At 50.2% G+C, this 22,878-nt stretch overlaps 2 protein-coding genes across 12 annotated transcripts in view; one reads left to right on the plus strand and one right to left on the minus strand.

Moving 5' to 3' along the window:
• SAMD8 (sterile alpha motif domain containing 8) overlaps positions 1 to 4,414 on the minus strand; it is a 45,355-nt gene extending 40,941 nt beyond the window's left edge. The window contains exon 1 of the mRNA XM_080822327.1: positions 4,230 to 4,414. Coding sequence (XP_080678453.1) covers positions 4,230 to 4,403 — 174 coding nt within the window. The 5' untranslated portion in view covers positions 4,404 to 4,414. The remainder of the gene's footprint in view (positions 1 to 4,229) is intronic.
• Positions 4,415 to 6,085: 1,671 nt separating this feature from the next.
• Positions 6,086 to 19,525, plus strand: DUSP13B (dual specificity phosphatase 13B; the record flags this gene model as incomplete). Of its 11 annotated transcripts, XM_080823227.1 has the most annotated exons (9): positions 6,128 to 6,306; positions 7,077 to 7,294; positions 8,305 to 8,512; positions 10,464 to 10,568; positions 11,693 to 11,787; positions 15,313 to 15,486; positions 17,347 to 17,567; positions 18,266 to 18,472; positions 18,976 to 19,525. In XM_080823227.1, 6 exons carry the CDS (start codon positions 8,426 to 8,428, stop codon positions 18,466 to 18,468), a joined length of 885 nt encoding a protein of 294 aa, XP_080679353.1. In that variant the 3' UTR covers positions 18,469 to 18,472; positions 18,976 to 19,525. The 11 variants fall into 11 exon arrangements, with proteins under 11 accessions (XP_080679356.1, XP_080679354.1, XP_080679350.1 ...); XM_080823224.1 differs by having other exon boundaries at positions 6,105 to 6,306; positions 18,266 to 19,525; XM_080823223.1 differs by having other exon boundaries at positions 6,115 to 6,306; positions 6,855 to 7,294; positions 10,464 to 10,667; positions 18,266 to 19,525.
• Between the last annotated feature and the right edge of the window lie 3,353 nt (positions 19,526 to 22,878).

A 22,878-nucleotide genomic window follows, 5' to 3' on the forward strand; every position in this document is an offset into this window, starting at 1 on the left:
TCTCTCTGTGTCAAATAAATAAATAAAATCTTTAAAAAAAATTTTAAAAAATGGTATTTAGAAAGGCTAGTGGTCTGAGATATTGATTAGTAAAATCTTTATTTTTAAATATGCTACACCTCCAAATCAAATCAGCGTAATGGAAAATTAGAAACTAGCTCAAGGTTTCAAAATCTATTATAATATTGCAAAAATATATTGGACTTGGACCCCAAATTTAATGTATGGTTTTGGCAAGCTTTAGTTTTATGACAATATTGTACTGATGAAACTGACATCAATTTAGTCTCAAAGTTCCAAACTAAAACCAATTTGCAGGCATTTTCAATAACTCAGTGATACAGTTTCACTTATAAGAAGACCTGAAATTTAAAAAAAAAAAAAAAAAAGACCTGAAATTAGTAGAATTCATGGTTCTCATTTCTTATCTCCTACTAGAATGTCCTACCTGTCAAGAATTTTAAGAGAACAAAAGGTCAAGATAATAGATATATTACTGCCTCTCTTGACACTGCCACAATTCAAATGCTTAACTAAACCCACAATATAAATTTGAGACAAATGTAAATATAGGTCACTGACTTCAAAACATGCCTTTGAGGTACATATGATAAAAACCGTTCTATGGTGAAACACTGCGTTTAAACTATTGTAACCAAGCTTTCCCAGTTTCTACTATCCTAAGCAAGAGCCAAGAGAGATTCATGTTACATTCCATATTGAAGTGATTTTATCACTGGGAAGCCCCAGTGTGCTGTAAAGTAACAGAACATTTCAACAGAGAGGCATGAAGTCTAGAGCCAGCTAGTAGGGGTCAGGCTTAAGATTCAGTGATGATGGCGCTGTGTATACGGGGGGAGGAACACTGACACAACAAGTCTGTCACAAATCCATACCCCATTCTCAAACGACAAATTATGAACCAGTGACAGAGGTATCATGTAAACACTGAATTGATCTCCAAGCGAGTCTGGTTCATGCTCTCCAATTTTTGTTAACTTCTGGATTTCTCAAAGCTAAGAGGACAGTAAGACCTAAAGTAAGAATTACTATTAACATCATATATTACATTAGGGCTGGAGGTAAGAATTTTCAAAGAATATCTAATTAATATGGTCATTCTTATAAGACAAAATAACAATATTCATTAGAACATCAGTGATAGAAGAACTTCTCAAAAACAATGTTCAAATTTCAATTCTCAAAAAAAGCCATGAAAATGTCTCTAAATCAGCTATGGCAAAGTTTTGAAAAAGCAGTGAAAATTTGGTGGTTAACAAAAAAAGAATGTTTACAAGTAGCTATGCACTGCGAATTAGAGTCTTTACAGAATGGAAAGTACTACTGAAATAAAAACTGATTTATCTAAGTATATCTGCACGTTCTGCCATTGTGGTCATGAAGGCTTCTCCTTGTCTAGAGAAACTGCTCAAGCACGAAACTGAATTTTTTTTTACAACTAAGTGTGAGAACTGTCAAAGGGAAACAAAAATAGCTATTAGGTATGCTAATCTATTAATTGCACAACTCCATTTAATGGTTTGTTTAATTTCATAGTAATATTAAGATGTAACCTTAATAGAGAGTTCTACTTCAGTTCAACTCCATAAATTTTTAATTGCTTTTATTTAATTTATTTGTTTATTTGAGAGAGAATGAGAGAAACGGAGAGAGCATGAGGGGGGGGAGGGGCAGAGGCAGAAGCACAAGCAGACTCCCCAATAAGCAGGGAGCCCAATGCGATGTAGGATTCGATCCCAGGACTCCAGGATCATGACCTGAGTCAAAGGTAGTTGCTTAACCAACTGAGCCACTCACATTCTGGCTGACTTTTATTTAGAGCCAAGTATGAAGACATAGTCTTTAGAGAATCTCAGTCTGGTGTTCTTAAGCAGAAACATAAACAATAGTAATATTATGTAACTTCCAGCTAAAGATCATTTGTATTAAGTTAAAGAAAAGGGAGTTAATCTTTTGATAACAATTAATGAAAAGAGAATTTATCTTTCCTTTGAAGAAATAATTACCAGTCCCCTGAGCATCTGAATACATGACACAGTCTATACACATAAACTAATACTTAAAAGTTTTTGCAATCAGTACATTTTCACTGCATGAAGATTAAACAGTAAATACCCGTTTAGAGAAGAAACACTTGATTAAAAGTTTGTTTTGAAATGGCCAACAAATTTGCAAAATGTATAACCAAATAAAAAGTTGTAAAAGTAATCTTATGAAACACAGCTAAAGTTAAAGACTTCCTGAAGCCATGTTATAATTTGACAATTACAAAAGGAAATTAACTTTTTTTCTACTAAAGTGAATATAAGTATTGCAATCATCATTTTTCTGGCACAATTACTGTTTTGGTACTACGTCTTCCACAAAAAGTATCTATGTAGGGGTGCCTGGGTGGCTCAGTGGGTTGTCTCTGCCTTTGGCTCAGGTCATGATCTCAGGGTCCCAGGGATCGTGCCCCACATCCGGCTCTCTGCTCAGCAGGAAGGCTGCTTCCCACCCCCCAAACACCCTCCCCCCCATTTGTGATCTCTCTGTCAAATAAATAAATAAAATCTTATAAAAAGTATCTATGTACCCACCTATCCCAGTTCTGTTTACTGCCTACTACAGCATCCTCTATTCTTATTTTTCTAGAACTCTATTTAAAATATTATTGACACAATATATGCAAAGTTGCATTAATACTGGTCCCGCAAATTTGTCAGAAGTACCCCTCCAATTTTCAAGAGACCCCAATCCTGGAGTTATGAATGAGAGAAGAGCTGGTACACCTGGACTGTAGTGATTTCACATATACAGCTGACTCTTGAACACCAGGGTTTGAATTGTATGGGTCCACTTGTATGCAATTTTTTTTTCAATAAATGCAGTACAGTCCTGTAAACTTATTTTCTCTTCCATATGATTTTCTTAACATCTTCTTTGCTCTAGGTTACTTTATTATAAGAATATAATACACATAACATATAAACTGTGTTAACTGTTTATGTTATCAGTAAGGCTCCTGGTCAACAGGCTATTAGCTAAGTTTCTGAAGAGTCAAAAGTTAAAAGGGATTAGGACTGCCTGCTTCTAAACCCCTGTTGTTCAAGGGTTAACTGTAGTTTTATAAACTCTTTTAACCCAGACACCTGCACTGACCATATTTTTACCCTGTAGTAAATGTGTCAACTCAAGTTGGCAAAGTGTAACCAGTCAATACTGAGTATCTGTAAACCCTAAATGTCCAAATTCTTGTTTTGATTTTTTAAATTTAAAGGTAGCGTATTAAATCTTTTCTTTCTTAAAGATCTATACTTGTCTGGTAAAGTGAACTTTAAGGGGGAAAAAAAAAAAAAAAACAAAGAAAAACCCACACCATTACTGTTAGAAGAAACCCAAATGGTATCTTTATTGTCAGAATCACTCCTTTCACTATCTTTCCCGAACATCACTTCCTTTTTACTACTTCCCCAGCCGTTCCGGCAAATCAGTGTTCAACACCGCCCCAGATTCTTAAAAGGATCCACTGTCCACAAACGAGAAAGCCCTACAATCCAAGCGTATTACCCTAGTGATCTTCGGCGCTTTCAAAGACACCTGTGAAAACGCCAAAGCCTTGAATTAGATCCCCAAGGGCTCCTTTTCTTTCTTGACCCCATTTCTTTTTCTGGCCCTTCAGGTCAGACGACTTCCTACCTGACAGCCCCTCCCTCTTCCAATCAAACCTAAATCCTTCTAATTAGCAAGCCAACCCACCCACCCTGAGGTCAGCTACCTCGTCTGTCACAACCCCGTCCCGTCTCCCTCGCCAGGCTGTAATACCCACCTGGCGGCTCCCGATCCCTCGCCCCCATCGCCAAATCCCAGAGCATCCCTTCCTCCGGCCCCGCATTCCCGCGGGACCCCTTGAATCTGCTTCCCCCACTACTCGGCTTCCAAAACCCTCCAAGCCCTTGCCTCTTCAAAGCCACCCCTCCCTCAGGTCTTCCACTACCCTCGCCCCTCAGCCTCCAGCCATCGTCAACCCCCTCAAGGCCCTCGGCTCAACAGCCTCCATTTCCCACAGATTCCATTCTAGAGCAGACTCTCCCGGGTCCCTCAACCGTCTCCCGTGGCCCCTCAGGACCCCGGTCCTCGGCAGCCCGGCTCCGCCCCTGACTCCCAACTCATCCTCCGCGGCGGGCGCCCCCCAAACTCCCCTCTCCTCAGGCACTGCTTCCGCTCACCTCCGTGGTGCGAGTCGGGCTTCCCTGACCCACCTCTGAGTCGGCGTCCGAATCGCCGTCGGAGTCCCGGGCCCTCCGGGCCTCGCCGGAGTGAAGCGCCTCGAGCGGCGGAGGCGGAGCCCGAGGCGGTGAGCTCGAGTGGAGGCGGGGGCGGTGGCGGCTGCGCGCAGGCATCGCTTCGGATCGTCTCTGCCGCTCGCACAGCCGCGGGAGTCCGAACCGGAACTGCTTCGGGAGGAGGAGCCCTACGGGCGTGAGGCGGAGCCCTACCGGCGGGGGCGGGGCCCAAACCGGAAAGGTCGCGGGATTCAAGATGGGCGAGGGAAGCAAAACCGCAGCGAAGAAGCCAGAGAGCGCATGCGTCAGACCCAAGGCCGAAGTGGGAGAAAATAAGGGGTTGGTGAAGAAGGGGGGGCGCTTATGAGATTAGTAGATGAAGTTTGGGAGCAAGAAGAGCTTGCCTAATTCCTTTGGAGGGAGCCAGCATCTCCCCAAGAGTCAGCATCCAATGATCATTGTTACTATTTATTGCCCCTTTACTTTCTGACAGTCCTTATTCCACATGCCATACGAATCTCACTTAAAATCTTTGTGCCAACTCTGCAGGGTGTTAAAACACAGAAGGGCTGAGTAACCTGTTGAGGTAACGCAATTAATATGTTCTAAAGCCAGTATTCCTACTTAAATCTGTCTACCTTCAGAACCTGTGCTCCTCTTCATTATCAGAAAGTCCCTAACCCAGGCCTAGAATTGGCATAAGCCAAATCCCAAACCATCTGTGACCTGGGCTCCAACCCCTCCTTGACCTTCTTTCTTATCAAGTGCAGAGCAGACTTCGGTGTTTCTGATGGGGTGGAGACAGGTTCTAGGGTGAACATGAGCGCATACTTCTCCCACGGGATCCCCTGGTGTAGCCTTTACCCTCAAGCTGGGCTCAAGACCAGAGGTGGCTGGAAACCTTCCCACTGCAGCTCATATGCCTTCCATCCCTTCAGGGCCTTCACGAAGTCACCTGAGAGCAGACACGTTTTCTTACTTCTTCTGCCGGTTACTGGCTCTGACAAAAGGACAGATATGTAGACCTTTCGCAGTTTCCTTTGTGGGGACAAAAGCCCTTGTAAGCAGGAGAATCTCCCTCCCACCCCAAAAATGTTTCTGATGACAGTCCCTTTGGCTCCTCAGAAGGTTTAAGGCAACATTCACTTCCCTTCTTCCCACTTTGATATACACGGCCCATTTCAGCCTTCTCTTTTGAGAAATCATTTATTTTCATTATAGAACCATTGTTCAAACCTTCCCCCACAAATCCCGTGAGCACCCTTTAGATGAAGGGTGCTCCTCTCCACACTTCTCTGACCCTACAATGCAGGAAACTTCCCCTCAGCCTCATAATCCTGAAACTCACTCAGCAGCCATATGGTTCCCACCCAGTTTTTGGCCCACCCAGACCTGCAGAGCTTTTTTTAAAATCCATTCATTGTTGAAACCAGCCACCCTCTCCCCACCCTGGATCTCCACTTTAACTCAGTTCTCAGAACTAAATAGCCTTATTCAGGGCCCTAAGGCTATTAGTTCTACAAATGTTTCTTAGGCATCTACCATGTGTTAAACAGAGAATATCCTTTGTTTCATTTAATCCTCATATTTCTTTGAGGTAGATGTAATTTTCCTTACTTTACAGATAAAGAAACTGAGGAAGAAATTTAAGTGACTTGCCTAGATATGACTGATTCCATGTTGTTACGGACTTTGAGGTTAAGGGGGTGACTTGGGGGAAAAATGTCCTGTTCTTTCTGGAGGCCTCTGTGACTTGCTGAGTCACTTGCTTCTGTCCCACCTGTCCCTGCCAATCTCCGGGAAGGAGAAATGACACTGGAGAGGCAGAGAGGAGTAACTGCAGAGACAGAGGGGTGGGTGGGCTGGGCTAGCCCATGGCTGAAGCCTCCGTCCCAGTGCTGAGGGGAGAGGAAGCCACGCCTTGCCCCAGCGTTCTGGAACTGGAGGAGCTCCTGAGGGCAGGGAAGGTTTCTTGCAGCCACGTGGATGAAGTTTGGCCCAACCTTTACATAGGAGATGCGTGAGTGGTAGCTGGTTGAGGGGGTGTGGGGAAGGGGACAAGGAGAGACAGTTCTTGGGCTTTTTATCAGCAATGGGAGCTGGGTGGAAGAAGGAGAAATAGTTCTGCTCTGCACATCCCAGGCCGGGGACTTACTCCAGGACCCCAGGGTGCTGGGAACAGTGCAGTGATCAGGTGTGACCACCAGGGGGAGCGGGGCTTTTGCCTGCCTGGATGACTGGAGCTCCCAGAGGGTCCTGAAGTCTTCTGATAAATCCAGGACAATTGGGGAGTCAAGGGGCAGAGGCCTGGGGAATGGTGCTTTCGGGTATGACATGGGATAGACAGACACTTCCCCTTCCTGGTCCCAGTCTCCCTCCTCTGGACACAGAGTGGGTGAGAAAGGTGAATCAGGGAAGGTGTCACCACTGAATTTGCAAATTAGAAGCAGGTATGAGGTAGTGGCCCGGAGAGGCCAGATGTGGGTGGGGAGACATGGGGCAGGAAAGGAGGGGCAGCTGGATTCCAGAGCTGAAGCAATTCTTTCCTTCCTGTCTTGGCAAAGGCAGGAGCAGATGGCCTCAGGAAGCACAGAGGGTCTAAAGATAATCCTGTATGCCACCAACTCTTCCACCAGAAAGCTCTGAGGATGGGGCTCAAGCCTACTGGGTTCCTTGTGGCTCCCTTTGGACCTTTATGACTCCGTCCCTCTGAAGCAGGGGGCCAGAAAAAACCTCCTTCCTGGACTCCGTGGCTTAGCCAGGATCCAGCCCTATTCCTCCCCTTCCTAGGGCCACGGCAAATAACCGCTTTGAGCTATGGAAGCTGGGCATTACCCACGTGCTGAACGCAGCCCACGGGGGCCTCTACTGTCAGGGTAGCCCTGATTTCTACGGCAGCAGTGTGAGCTACCTGGGGGTACCGGCCCACGACCTCCCCAGTTTCGACATCAGTGCCTACTTCTCCTCAGCCGCCGACTTCATCCACCGTGCTCTCAGCACACCTGGGGGTAGGACTTGGGTCTGAACCCATATCCCATCCTGCTTACTCATGGGGGGGGGGCGATGTCCAGTTTCCCCTCAAATATCAGTGCCTATAATTCCTTCCCCCCGGGTTAGCCAGTATCCCTCTCTGGATGTCAGTTTCTCATCTGCCTGACAGGAAAGACGAAACTATGTCTCACTGCACTTTTTTTGATACCCAGAGCACTCTGACATTCATTTGTTTGAAATCCTATTCATATCCCCTCTGTTTATTATCTTTTCTGTGCCAGGCGCTGAGCTAGATACTGAATCCACACTTAGACAAGGCAGAGTTCCTGCTCCTATGGAACTTGTCATTATGCTTTGTGGAAAGACAGTCAAAATTATGAGTACTATTCATATGAACGGGTAAATGTGAAAGAGATCTAGGAGAACAGGAACAGGGCAAGGGCGCTCAAACCAGGGAAGTAAGGGGCCCATCCTCTACAACAGGATTCACTGGGCCATGTGCAAAAAGGTTGAGCTGCTCTGTGATTTAAGTGATGCCGTGAATGGTCAGGAAAGACTACACAGGGAAACCATGTCTTAGCCGAAACCGGTCAGATGAGTAATCGACATTAGTCAGACCAGGAACAGGAGAAGTTTTAGAGGTAGTTGGCATAACGTATGCTAAGGCTGGAGGCCAGAGGCCAGCACAGCTTTGAGGAACTGAAGGTGACTCAGTGTTCCTCAGGGTGAAGGTCGGGGTGAGGCAGCCTGAGGCGGAGCTGTAGGGTCAGCAGGGGCCAGTCCAGCTCATGGAAGGTCTTGTAAAAGCCACATTAAGGAGTTTGGACCCTATCCCCAGGGTATGCTAATTAGGTATTGGTATACCCATTGGACAGATCAGGAAACTGAGAACCATAAAGGCTGAACAGTTTGCCCAGGGTTACAGATGTACCCAAGGCAGAGCAGGGGAAAGAATGTGGGTCCCTACCCCTGCTCCTGGGTGGGCCAGCAGGCGGGAAAGTGTCTTTCACCAGGATGTCTTCCTCAGCCAAGGTCCTGGTGCACTGTGTGGTTGGGGTGAGCCGCTCGGCCACGCTGGTCCTGGCCTACCTCATGCTGCGCCAGCAGCTGTCCCTGCGCCAGGCAGTGATCACCGTGAGGCAACACCGATGGGTCTTCCCCAACCGAGGCTTCCTCCACCAGCTCTGCCAGCTGGACCAGCAGCTGCGGGGCACAGGCCGGAACTGAGGGGCCAGGTGAGGGCTGAGCAGGACACGAGGTGGGGGGCAGGCTGGGTGCAATTAGAAGTGAGAGGTCAGGTAAGGGCTGCACAAGGAATGTGGCAGGGAAGGCCAATGAGGGTTGGCAGGGGTCCAGACCCAACTACAGCTCTGGGGGGCCAGTGCGGCCGCAGCTGTCACTCTACGCTTAGTTATTTTCAGGCCAGCCCTGCATCTCCTTCTCACAGTGGGGAGGGAGAACTGGGGCTCCTGCCACCAGCCGTGGCCTCCTCACATGAGCCCTGCTTGATACACAGTTCTCCTGTCATCGCGCCCTTCCCTTTCCTTCTTTTCCCTGTCTTGGACCGAGTACCCCACTCCCTACCTGCCCTCCCCCAATCAGTCTGATCTCAGAGATCCACAGAAGGAGCCTCCCTACCTTTTCTCCCTCTCTGGTTCTCGGGATCCCTGTGGGACATAAAGGTCTTCCAGAAAGTCTATCCAGCTCCTTTCTGCTTCCGTTGACTCCCTGCCCGGCAGCTCCGTGTGCAAAGGCATTTGGAGAATTAGCAGGCAGTCAGTCCTTAAGTTGCATACTAGGAACAGATCCTTAACACCTCTTCCCCCACCCCCCCAGGTTTCCCCATTCCTGTTGGAGGTCCCAGTGTCCCCAGCTGCCTAGGAGAAGGAGTTGGGCTCCCCCTGCAGCCACGCTGCTTCTCAGGCTTCCAGACCACAAATGCGCACCGAGTGCTGCTTCAATCTCCTTGGCACCAGCCCTGTGAAAAGTTTTCCTCCAGCTCAGCTGGGAGGAGACAGGGGTGTTTCTTCCTGTGGTAACTGGTGGTGCAGGGAGCAGCATTGTGAGGGAGCCACAGAGTCCACAGCCCTTCCTCTCCCACCATGCCCAGGCTGGGTCTGTTCCTGTCTGTCTCCTACAGCCCACCTTCCTTTCATTCACATCCCCGCTGAGGGCCATGGACTGGGGAGTATGCCCCAAGGCTGCTTTCCACTGGCCCTAGCCCACCTCTAGCTCCTACCCATGCTGCTCCTTCCCTCATCTGTCCTCAGCCCTGACTTGGGCTGTGTGCCCCACCACCCCTCTGGCTCAGAGGGTCTGCCGGCTGGGGGTGGGTGACTGGCCTAGGCTCTCTTGGGAGTTGGGAAAGTGGCAGGTTTCTCCAGCCAGGTGTGGATTGAATTTCCCCCTGCCGGGCCCCCCACCAAAAGCTTTTTTTGTCTCTGAATGCATAACCAGCGCCACTAAGGGGGAGCACTTTAGCACTCTGCCCCCTTCCTGACACTGGCAGGAGGGTGAGCATTTTGGGGGTGGGGATTAGGGCAGGATGGAGAGCTAGGTTTAGAGTTTGGGGATGAGTGTAATGGGAGGAATCAGGATTATAGCTGGGTTTGAGATTAGACCAGGGCTGAGCTGGGTGGGAAACTGTTGTGGGGAGCTCTGCAGGTATGGGGAGCCAAGAGAGAGACAGGAATGGCATCCTGCTCTCTCCTCTGAACCAGTTTCAGGAAACTGGTAGAACAGCAGATCTCTGATTATGTACAGTTGCCCCACTTCCTTGGCCTGGAGCCCTTAAATACCCTGACCTCAAGTCTCAGCTTCTTTCCCATCAGGCAGCTGACTTTGGGGAAATCAGACAGGCTGCAGCATTGCACAGTTCCTGGAGGTGCCAACCACCAAACAGCCTATGCAACTGGAGCCCCAGGAATTATGCAGTATGCAGCCTAGGCAGCCGTACACCGCAGACCTAGGGACTCTGAAAGATGATGGGGAGAGGTCATGTCTCTCCATGAGCCCTGGGCCCCAAACCTGGTTTATCTCTCTCGGCACCCATACCCACCTGACCTTACACAGAGGGTTCAAGGCAGAGACAGGTTAGGTGGCAGGTCTTGCCCCTTCCCTTACAAGTCCCAGCCGATCTGGGCCTTGGGTTGCCAACCTATAACACGGAGCTCATCTCTCCCCCAGAGCTGGTCCTTTCTCCCTGCCACAGGGCTGGGCCACTTTGTTTCCCCGGCACTGGCCCTGTTGGTGCTGCTGGAGGCTCTGGCTCAGGTGGAGACTAAGAAGATGGTAAGAACCCAGCGTGCGGTCTGCCCTAGAGCATGCTACCCCATCTGCTTCCTCCTGCTGCCTGCGCTCCATGTTGGCTACTGTCTTCAGTCCCCTCAGGTGGGAATTCTCTGCTTTCTCAGCCAACCCCTGAGGCTCCTCTGTCGGGGACACCAAGTTCCCTGGGCTAGGAGGCTGGGAGGAGAACGGGAGGGGATTCTAGGTGTTCGTGATAGCCTTTGGCCACAACTGCTTCCACCAGCTCTCCCCAGGACTCTGGGAATCCCAGCAGGGGCTGAGCCCTAGCTCCCTGGAGTTCAGAATTCAGAGACCCCTTGTAGGTGTGGCTGTAGGTAGGCAGACGTCTGTGTGTGTCTCAGGCATCTGGGAGTGTGAGTGGAGAAGAGTACTGATGTACATGAGTATATGGGGAGGGTCTCTGGAGAGCAGGAAGGGATCTTAACAGGCCCAAATCCAAGGTCCCTAACTGACCCCAGTGGCCTTGGAAAGGACCTGACAGACCATCTGGCTGGCCGCAAGAGACAGTGAAGTCTAGGTTAGGAAGGCCTTCTGGGGCAGGGAGGAGCCTGGCAGAGGGCACAGTGGCTTCTAGACACACAGCTTCTGACTTCAGGCCAGAGCAGGTCTAAAGGCCTGCTCTGAACCTCACCTTGACCTTTGTAAGGGTACACCTACTTTCCTCAGCCCAGGTTTTCTAGATCTGAATCCTGGGCTAGTCCTATAGTTCTCAGCTCCCAGCTAAGCACCCCCGGACCTGGGTTCTAATGTTGGCATTGCTGCCAGTTTGTGTGTGGTTTTGGCTAGTCTTTTTTCTGTCCTCCTCCATGGAAGATCCTTCCCGCTCTAACCTTCTGCCCACGCTTCCCACCACCCTTGAAGGCTAAGGGAGCTTTGAAAATGGCTTGGTGGGTCTTCCTTCTCCCTGTCCCACAATCAACATATGGATACACCCAGACCACAAGCAGACCCCTGCGGGCTGCCTCCGCCCCTGGCAAGGCCAGGTGCCTGGCTGGGCTTGGCACTGACTATGCCAGGGACCAGTGGGTGAGTTGGGAGTGTCGGGGGAGGCCAGAAGAGGGGAGCAGCACATCATGCTTTATAATTAAACTCAAATCAAAAAATAGCAACAGCATCAAGTGTGCGGAGACAGGGAGCTGGAAGCAGACAGCACAAAGTGCCCGTCAGAGAAGACCACAGCCTGGGCCAGATACCCCCACAGGTGGGTGAGTGCCCCTATCTCGGGGCCACGGAGCATGCTGGGTCATGAGGGCCAGGGCACCTGGGCTTGTGGGTGTTGTGGAGGGACTGGGTTAGATTGGAGGACAGACTGGGTTAGAGACAGAGGCAGAGACAAAGCAAGGTAGAGTCAGAAAGACATGGTCTTGAATCCTGGATCCCATGCTAATTGGCTGTATGACCTTGAACATATTGCTTAATCGCTCTGAGCCTCAGTTTCCTCATCTGTAAAATGGGGATAATATTAGCTGCTTCATAAGGGCACTGTGAGGATCCAATGAGAAAATGTAAGCATTAACTCTGTCTGGTACCATAGTAGATGGTAGAAGGATCTACCATCTACCATAGTAGATCCTTAGTAAGTGGTGAATATACTTACAATTATTGCTGGACAGAGAAGGAAACCTCAAGAAACACAAAGAGACAGAGACTAAGCCTCACTGTCCTGTGGGGAGATATGGATGAGGCTTGAAGAGATAAGAGTAATAATAATAATTATTATTATAATAAAAAGAGTAATAATAATGATAATAATAGTAAGATGTACCCTTTGTGGGGGCATCTATCCTAAGATAGGCCTGTGGAAGGGGCCTTCCTTTTAGTAGCTCATGAAATTTTCACAGTAGCCTGTGAAGGAACTGGCTCAGCAAGGACCACAAATACCAGACCTGAGAACTCTGCCCAGATCTGTCCTGCCAGGCCTGCAACCTGTACGCAGAGCCCCACTGGCCGGTCACCGTCGGCTGCCCACCTGCCACTTGCCCCGAGGCGTCCTTCACCAGACTCCTCATGTCCTGCCCTGAGATGCCTGGCCTCCACTGTCCTTGGCCACGGTCCCATGTGCTTGGGGAGGAGGCAGGAGAAGCAGAGAGACTGGCTAGGAGGGAAGGCCGGGGGGAACGTCTGGAGGTTCAGCTGAGGAGCTGGCTGGCCACGGCTGCCGCCTTGCCCTGAGGAGGTCTGGGCCTTGGCCTGAGGCCACGGGCATGCAGCGTGGTGTGGCGAGCACTGTGGCAGAGCACAAGCTCCTGTGAGAGGCTGGGGAGAGCCACATGGAGAGGAAGGACACACACAAAGACAGAAAACAAGTGCCTAACCTCATAAATATTGGCAGCCCAGGAGCCAAGAAACCACTGCCTAGGGAGGCAGCTGTTGGGCTCAGGGAGAAGGCGCAGGAAGGAGGCAGAATGAGGGCGGGAGAGGAGGAGGAGAAGAGCCAGGCCTGGCCTGTCCCTACGAAATGCTGGGCCCCGGGCTTCGCTCTGCGGTGGCTGGTGGCAGAAGAAACGTGGGGGGAGGAGTCAGGCCAGCTCTGGGGACAGCAGAAACCAGGGGAGCTGCTGCAGCCACAGACTTCCCTTCCTTGGCTATGTCTGGAGCTTGGAGGTTGAGTCCTTGGGCAGGGGCTGGGCCCCAGCGGGATGAAGCAGACGGGTGTGGGGCTTCAGGTGTGCGGCTGTAGGTGGAACCAAACAAAGAATACCCCTAAGTCCAAGGAAAAGGCCCCATTCTCCAGACTTGGACCTAAGGCCCCTCAGAAGTTGAAACATGGGCTGTGGCCTAGCAGCCCCCAATCTTTGATGCCTATGCTGCCACCTGTACGCAGACCCAGGCGGCTGGCTCCCCGGGCACAGCTGGGCTGCAATGCGCCCACTGGCCACAGGGTGGCGGCCACACCCCACGCCAAGCTCAGAGGCTGGGGTGGGCCTCCCCGGCTTCGCAGAGCTCCATTCAAGCCCACCTGCGGCTCACTCAGCCCCAGCCTTTGGCTCCACAGGAGTGTGGGGGTTGGACAAGCCTGGGGCCTGGGCTTTCCTCAACCCCAACACACGCTGCTGCTCCCTACCCTGTGGTTACCACAAACCCAGCCGCTGCTCTCCCTCTCAGGTCAGACACCCCCCTCCCCACCCAGGGAATCCTAAGAAGGCAAGGCCAGGATCTCACACAAGAAAAAGACAGACCATGGCCCAGACCGGAGCAAAGACTTGCCGGAGGCCACAGAATGAGTTACTCTCTCTTCCCTCCCTCCGAAGTTCTCTTTCCACCACTTCAGTTAGCCTCCCATGTCCAAGGAGAGTTCCAGGGCCAAGGGCCTTCGTCCCAGAGATGCCAAGCAGAGAGGGGCCTTGGAGTTTGGAAGGATTGCACTTCAGTCCACAGTGGCCTAGGTCTGCACTCAGACCCCACCCCCACCGGCTCCAAGGGAAAGACCTGGAATTCTAGCCACTTCACAGCATTTGTGTTCTGGGCGGAACCCGCAGCGGCCGGGTTCCGCTTGGGTGCTGAGTCCCATCCCTGTACCCACTCCCCCACTCCCGGCCCCAGGCCATGCCCTAGGTAGGTGGCAGGCCACTCAGCCTGCCCTGAGAGGTGACAGTGGGAGATGAGGGGGAAAGCCGGGTCTTCACTTCCACCCTGCCCACCAGCTGCCCACTGGGTGAGCTTGGTCAAGCCAGTGGCCTCCTGGGTGCCCATTTCTCTTCCCGGTCCTGTCACTGCCTACCCAAGAGAAAAGATGTTCTTCCCAGTTTGTACCTTCCCTAGTTACTGGCTGAGGGGGCCAGGGACAATTAGTCAAGATAGGCACTCCTTCCCAGCTCCGCACCAGCCTCAGGTTCTGGTGCCACTGACATCCCAGCTCGGCAGGGGCCCGGACACCCTCAGACAACCGACTCCTGACACAAGCCACCCCACCTGGGTGAGGCCTGACCTGCAGCACTGGCCTGAGTCATGGGGGTAAGGAGGAACATCCCAGGGCCTAGAGATAGAGGTGCCACAGCAGCACCAGGCTCCTCTGTAGAGACGGACGGAGTAGTGACCCTCTCTGGAGTTCCCAGAGGTGGCAGCCGGAAGGCTTGGGGCACGACCGGACTGAAACCCCAGCCTTGCTCCCTATCAGCCACACAGCTTTGGGCATCACTTAAAACATTCGTCTGAGTGAGGCCTCAGGCTCTTACGAGGCATCAGCTTACTTCGTATGGAGATGCTAACAAATGCCATTTCATGAGATGGGCTCTGCCCTTCAAGCACCTGAAAATGGGAGGGACTAGGGACCTTGGGAGCAGACTTGGAAATAAAGGAGGGGGCCCAAGGTGAGCTGCCAGGTGTGAGGGCCTTCCTAAGTGCACCTCTAAGGTCCCCATCCCTACAAAGTCAAAAGTACCAGTGACTTAAGGGGGGAGAGTCTGTACTGACTAGTTGCTACCGACAAGGAACTCCAATGGCTCCTTGGGCAAAGCTTCCAACATCCGGGACCTCTGGAAAGGGCAAGAGAGACCTTCCCAGCTCCATAGCAGTGACAACAGATTGATTCCCTTGTTCTCTGGGGAAAAGCAACTAGGTCTCAGCCCCAGCTGAGGTGGTTAATAACCTCATCCAAAATAGTTGAGGCCCTTCCTGCCACACCCCAGTGGCCCCTGGGCCCTGCACCATGCCTGGGCCTCCCCTTCAGCTGGACCCACTGGTGGGGATCCTGCCCCCAACCACCACAGTGTCCACTCTGTTTCAGGATGGACTCGCTGCAGAAGCAAGATCTCCGGAGGCCCAAGATCCACGGGGCAGTCCGGGGGTCCCCCTACCAGCCGCCCACACTGGCCTACCTCCAGCGCTTGCTGTGGGTCCGTCGGGCCGCCATGCTGAGCCACGTCAATGAGGTCTGGCCCAACCTCTTCCTAGGAGATGCGTAAGTACAACCCACGGCAGGAGGTGGAGGGAATAGAAGGAAAGCCTCTCCCCTAGTCTTGCAGGGGCAGAGGGGGCACTGTCTTTGCCTCCCACCATCTCTTTCCACACATCCCTATCCTTTTATTTTATTATTTTTTAAGATTTTATTTATTTATCAGATAGAGATCACAAGTTGGCAGAGAGGCAGGCGGGGGGCGGGGGGGGGGAAGCAGTCTCCCTGCTGAGCAGAGAGCCGGATGCGGGGCTTGATCCCAGAACACTGGGATCATGAGCCGCCCAGGCGCCCCTCCCTATCCTTTTATGTTATTAATTTTAACTGTGGAAATAGAACACACATAAGAAAAGTACATACAGGACATACGAACTGTTTCACCATCCATGTTAAGAAACAGGACATTCCTTATGCCTCGAAAGTAACTGACCCTTCTCAGCATAACCCCCTTCCCTGTAGATGGCTACTAAGTATTGAAATAATCTCCTTGCTTTTCTTTATAGTTTCAACATCCATATACCTAACAATGTGGTTTTGCTTATCTCTTAAAGCTATATGAATGGAATCATATTGTGTGCATTTTGTGCCTGATTTTATTTGCTCAATATTGTCAGATTCACCCATGTTCTATGCAGCTGTGGCTCACTCATTCTTCATTGCTGTATACTATTCATTTGTATGACTATACCATAGTTTATCCATTTGGTCATATATGGACATTTCAGTTGTTTTGACTTTTTGGCTATTGTGAACAGTGATCCTAGGAACGGTCTAGTACATGGGTCCTGGGAGCACACACGTAGGTTTCTCTAGGGTGTACAGTTATAAAGAAAGAATTATGAGTCATTTTCCCAAAAGTTTTCCTAAAATTTGAAACCTATGGATCAATATATGGATTTTAGAAATTATCCTTAATATTTAGAAAATATGTTCAGTATCTTGTTAATAATACGGCAAGTAGGCTATCCCCCACCAGGTAAACAGTAATAAAATCCTTGTTGACTTTTAAAAAATGCATACACATCTAGGTACATAAATGCCTTTTCACATTTTTTTTTTTTTTTTACAAAAATGATACCTTGGGACGCCTGGGTGGCTCAGTGGGTTAAAGCCTCTGCCTTCGGCTCAGGTCATGAAACCAGGGTCCTGGGATCGAGCCCCGCGTCGGGCTCTCTGCTCTGCAGGGAGCCTGCTTCCTCCTCTCTCTCTGCCTGCCTCTCTGCCTACTTCTGATCTCTGTCTGCCAAATAAATAAATAAAATCTTTAAAAAAAATGATACCTCTTTCTAGTCCCATTTTGTAATCTGCTTTAGGTAGAAAGCTTTTGAAATGGAACCACATAACATCTTTCGAAAATATTTTTAAACAGTGTTCTGTATTGTATCCTGCATTTTCCACAGGTTCTCAATATAGCACAGACACCTTTCCTCCTTTACCTGTAACTGTAACATCTTAAGGGTTGAAAAGTATTTCATTTAGCTATGCCACACTCAGTCTCCTGTTACAGGATATTTAGTGATTTCTTCCAATTTTTCACTATCTTGAATGTCATTAGATCCACTTTTTTGGACACATTTTGGGGTTTTTTCCTTTAAGTTCCTAGAAGGGGACTTGCTGAGGGAAAGTATGTAGATATTTCATATATTTTTAAGGCTTTTGATGCATGTGGCCAAACTGCTCTTGACCAGAGTGAAAAAGAGTCTTGAACTTTAACTAGAGGAGCCCCTTCACTCAGGCCTGTTCACTCTTTCCAGTCTCACACTTGGAGGAGGATGGCAGAGGAGGGAAGGGGATAAGTTGTAGCCCAGTCAGAGGGGACCCAATGAGACCTGCCCCCCTTTCAACTCCCCCATGCCTTCCCTCTAGATATGCAGCCAGGGACAAGAGCAAGCTGATCCAGCTGGGCATCACCCATGTCGTGAATGTTGCTGCAGGCAAGTTTCAAGTGGACACAGGTGCCAAGTTTTACCGTGGAATGCCCTTGGAGTACTATGGCATTGAGGCTGATGACAACCCCTTCTTCGACCTCAGTGTCTACTTTCTACCTGTTGCTCGATACATCCGAACTGCCCTCAGTGTTCCCCAGGGTGAGCTGCTGGGAAAGGCATGGGGGCTGGGGGGTGGGATGGTGATGGTTGTGGTGGTGGTGATGATGGGGGGGAAATCTGGGGCTCTTTTTCCAGTAGCACTGCTGGATTGGGTGTCCAGAGTTACAAACCACTTCAACAACCTTCCCACCCCACGGAGCAATGAGCTACTACCATTTAGTGAGTGTCCCCTTCAGGGGACCAACAATCACAGACGTAGTTAAGGTCCAGTGTGGTTGTCCCTGTAACCATATCCCTCAATAAGTGTGTTGGGCAGAAGGTACAGGGCCTAGCAAAGGTTGAGCAGGCCCTTCTAAGATGAGGCCTTGGCAAAAGGTTACAGGGACAGGGAAAGAACTGGCAGGAAGGGGAGGTAGGTGGACACCCCTGTCATCTGCCACAAATCCAGGGAACTCCAGAAATACAGTATCCCCTCCCACCCTACCAGAGTTGCAAAGGATTCCAGAGGAAGCACATTGGACTTGGAGAAGGGAATCCCACCTGTTAACTTGCTGTGTGACCTTGAGCCAGTCCCTTTCCCTACCTAGGCCTCAGCTGCCCCATCTGACTGTGAGAACACTGTCAGTATTCCGGGGTGCTGTGACAGGTGGGCTGAGGCTGGCAGAAGGATCTTCAGTTCCCAGTGGGGTGGTCAGTGCAAGGGCAGGTAGCTGACACTAGGCTGTGTCTTCCTGCAGGCCGTGTGCTGGTACACTGTGCTATGGGGGTGAGCCGCTCTGCTACAGTTGTCCTGGCCTTCCTCATGATCTGCGAGAACATGACCCTGGTGGAGGCCATCCAGACGGTGCAGGCCCACCGTGATATCTGCCCCAACTCGGGCTTCCTCCGGCAGCTCCAGGTTCTGGACAACCGACTGGGGCGGGAGACAGGGCGACTCTGACTTGGTGAGCAGCCGGGAGCCCTGACCCTCTAGCCAGCATGGCCTAACCCAGCCAGCCTGGCCCTGGGGACAGCAGCCTCTGCTGTTTCCAAAGACCTTGAGGTATAAATAGCAAGTGGGGGCTTAGCTGAGGCAGAAGCAGGGAGAACTGAGTGGTGACCTTTAGCAGGTGGATTTCCCTGACCCAATCCAGAGATTCTTTATACAAAAGAGAGTTCAGTCTGTCTCTATAATAAAAAGTTCATCATAATAAAGACAGGAGGTCTTCTGGTGGTTTGTGGGGTGTGTCTTACTCCCGGGATGGCCATGAGAGTCCAGAAGACTTGCCTGCTCTGAGTCAGCGTGAGGGCAACCTACAGAAAGGTTCTGAGTCCATGTCAAGTCTCCTTGGAGACAGAGGGCAGGTGAGGGTTAATCAGTGGTATCTGCCTCGGGTGCAAAAGGGAGGAAGAGGGCACAAGTGCTGAGAATTAGCTGGTCCTTTCTTCAATTTGTCCTCCATTGTAGCATCAGCCAAGAGCTAGGTTGTCGGAATCAAGACCGATGTTCAGTGCGTCAGCATCCTCTCCATGCCCACCCTAGCAAAAAGCAATCATCAGAACTTTTGCTGTGCAAGTAGCATCTCTTGAATCTTTTCATCTATGCTTTACTTTAAAAAGGACTGACTCAAGCGAGAGGCATCTGGAAAACACAAGTATTAACTGAGAGGATAGGGTCTGGGGAGGAGACAGCCCAGAAATCCCAGGCGAAGGATGGTTATATGATGGAGCAAAACATTTCACTCTAAGTTTCTCAGTATTCGTGCCCTAATAAAACAATGTAAAGGGGCGCCTGGGTGGCTCAGTGGGTTAAGCCTCTGCCTTCGGCTCAGGTCATGATCTCAGGGTCCTGGGATCAAGCCCCGCATCGGGCTCTCTGCTCAGCGGGGAGCCTGCTTCCTCCTCTCTCTCTCTCTGCCTGCCTCTCTGCCTACTTATGATCTCTCCCTCTCTGTGTCAAATAAATAAATAAAATCTTTAAAAAAATAAAATAAAATAAAACAATGTACAAAGCTCCCAGTCTTCTCGCTGCTGCCTCTTCACTCCTGGAGAGTTTCCACCCTGCTGGGGGGGGGGGGTGTCCTCTTGCCCCCACAGCTTCCGTTCACATCTCCAGGCCGATGACTCCTAGACCCCCGCCGTGGCAGCCCAATTCTCTCCCCTGAGTTTCAAACCTCTGTATCCCATTGCCCACCTCTATTTGAATATTGCACTTAAACTTCAAACTCAGCTGCACTTTTCATCAGCCCCATCCCACTGGCTGAATTTTTCCTACTTCTTCATTTGAATGAAGAGTTCTGACAGCCATTATTGTTCAAGTCAGTGACAGGTGGTGCCTTGGAACCCTGCCTCTCAGACAGGGGTGATTCTATGTGATTCTACCTCCTCAGTACCCCTTGGGTCTGCTCACCTGGCTTCATCTTTGTTGTGAGTACTCAACTTCGAGTCACCCTCACCTCTCCCCCGGACCTTTGATCAGCAGTAATAGCCCACTGTTGGTCTCTCTGTCTCCAGCCTTGCCCATCCAGGTCTCCATGCAGACGTCTTACAAAATGAAAATCCAATCATGTCACTACTCTGCTTGCAACCCTCTAAGTACAAACACCTTGATGAAGTATAAAGATGCTTCATTATCTGAGAACCTTCTTGTATTTGTAGACTTATCTCTTGTAATTCTGTTCCCATGCACACCGTGTAATTAAGAAATGGTAAATTCCCTTGCAGTTTCCACAATGCACCGCATTCTCTTACCTCTGGTATTTTGCATAGGTTTCAGATGCTACCGCCCAAACGTACCACCCTCACCCATTCTCAACGGGGTCTCTGAGAGTCTCAGTTTAGCTCTCACTTCTGGGAAGCCCTTCTGGACCCTCTAAACCTGAGAGAAGGGCTCCTCCTCGGGCTGCCAAAATGTCCATCCATCTTTTGTGATGTCACCCGTCACTCTGAATCATAATCTACTGGTGCCTCGTCATTATCTTTCAAGTGGCTGTCTCCGATTAGGCTTTCCATGGTCTCGGGTCCCCGTGGCTCCCACATGCTGGCTGTGACCCTACCCTCAGGCGAAGCTCTGGGGTCGTCGGCACCACAGCTGCAAGTTGGCCCCCACTGCCACGAGGCCTTCTCTACAGAGTTCGCCCGGGGACTGGATCCCTGCTGGCCCCGGGAGTGGGCCTGCCCCCGGAAGGCACCTCCTCTTCCCCGAGCTCCACCTGCATGCTTACCCCTTGGGCACCCCGACACCCTCTCCCCAGTCCATCTCGTTCTTTCCTGGCCACCTTTGACACTTCCTCCCCACTCCACACCAGTGCTCTCTGGGGCCAGCTCTGCCTTCTGTGCAGACGGTCCTTGCCCTTCTCTGCCATCTGGTCTGTTTCCAGAAGACAGGTGCTTTTCCTTTGCACCTGTGCCTCCTTGGAACACATCAGCCTTTCAGGCTGAATCACTGCTGGGCTTGGTGCAGGAAAAGGTGTCTCTTTCTCCCAAGCAGACGCAGATCCAAGTCAGGGTGTCCATCTGAGTGAGCTGAGCCCAGGCTGTGCCCCCAGTCCTCCTCCCACAGTTCATAAGCTGTGCACACAGCCGCTGCCTTGTCTGATATGTAGGGATGAACATCCCTGTTTTATCATCTAATGACCCAAGGCTCAGAGAAGGTAAAATGAGGATGGAATGTGCCTCAGGGATACAGGATCTCTGGGCTCTGGCCTCAAAGGAAGAGTTCTGTCCAGCCAGCTCCCTGCTCTTCTCCCTGCAGCACTTGGTCCTAATCCTAGCTGGTTGTTTGCTACCTGAGGTTCTCTCTGAGCCTTTTCCAAGGTTAAACATACAGTGTAGCTGGAGGACTGCAGAAGGGCTGGTGTTGCGGTGCCCAAACAGGCAGGGCCGCTCTCCAAGCTGGGGATGGAAAACTGTTCTCAATTCATCCTCAGGTTGGGGGCATCTAGTCTCCAGAATAGACAAAGCTAGTCCCTGCCCAATAGACCCGACTGCCCACCTCCAGTTCCTCTGGATCCCCCCGGTGCCTGACAATTCAGCCCTTGTTGCTATTTTTTGCTCATGCACCGTCAGCGGGACCCAAAATAGTGGTTCCAGAAGTCAGTCTCTAAATCAACATCCGGGTCTATGAATGTGGGCAGCCTGTTCCTGCTGGCTGGGCTGGAGTGCCCAGAATCTAGGGCAGAGCCACACCCTGGGCTTGAGTTTCAGCAGGTCACCTTCTTGGAGCTTTGAGGTTTGGGCTGCAGGGAGAAGAGGAAAGGAAGCCTAAGAAGGCACGTGGTAGGAAGGCCAAACATTCCCCAGAGCGTCTGAGGAAACAGAGGTTGAGCTCGAGACTGGCATCTCCATCCGGAAGACTTCTTGCCTGCCACGCTTGCCCTGGGAAGTCTGCGGTGGGGCGTCTGCTCCTGTCTTCTCTAGAGCAGCCTCGCGAAGGAAGTGGGGATGACTTTGGAGCCAGATTACCTGGGTTCAAATTTATCTTTGCCCTTGACCTGAGGTGTGTGACCTCGGTGAGTCTCTCCATAACCCAGTTTCTTCACCCGTAATGTGAGACTCAAGAGAGCCAACATTCAAGATTATTGTAAGGACTACATAGGGATTAGAGGAAGGGCTTTGTGCAACACGTGGAGAGCTTCTTGAGAGGAGAGCTGTGATTATTGTCACAAGTCCATGGGCCCCGGCTTCATCTGTGGCACAGAACCCCATCTCAGATAAAAAGTTGGCGGTGCTCTCAGAGTGTGGAACGAATTGTTAAAAATTAGCTGACCTAAATCCGACATCGTATTTTAGATTAGATTCTGAAACAGAAGAATAGAAGAAAAGAAGAAACAGAAATAGGAAAACTGGTGAAATCTGAAAAAAAAAAAAAGTTTGTGGTTTGGTTAATAGTGTGACACCAGTTTTGATCTCTTTGATATATACGCTATAGTTATGTAAGAGGCTAATGTTAGAGGCAGCTGGGTGGTGGGTATACAAGAAATGTCTCTATTAGTGTTATAACTCTGTAAATGTAAAATTATTTCAAAATAAAATGTTAAAAAAAACTTGCTGATAATTACAGACTGCCTTGCAAATGCCAAGCACCATGCTAAGTGTTTTAGAAACACCCTCCCCGCCGTTTTATTTCTTGAGGAAAAAAACCAAATCAAATATAGCAAAATGTTAAGATTTGACCGTACTGAGTTGTGGGAATACAGGTGCTTGTTACATCTTTTCTTTTCTTTTTTTACATTTATTTATTTGAGAGAAAGAGCGCGTGAAAACAGGGCAGAGGGGCAGAGGGAGAGGGAGAATCTCAAGTAGATTCCCCACTGAGCACAGAGCCTGCCACAGGACTTGATCTTATGACCCTGAGATCATGATTTGAGCC

This window comes from Martes martes (assembly GCF_963455335.1).
Source record: "Martes martes genome assembly, chromosome: 14".
Taxonomy (NCBI): Eukaryota; Metazoa; Chordata; class Mammalia; order Carnivora; family Mustelidae; genus Martes; species Martes martes.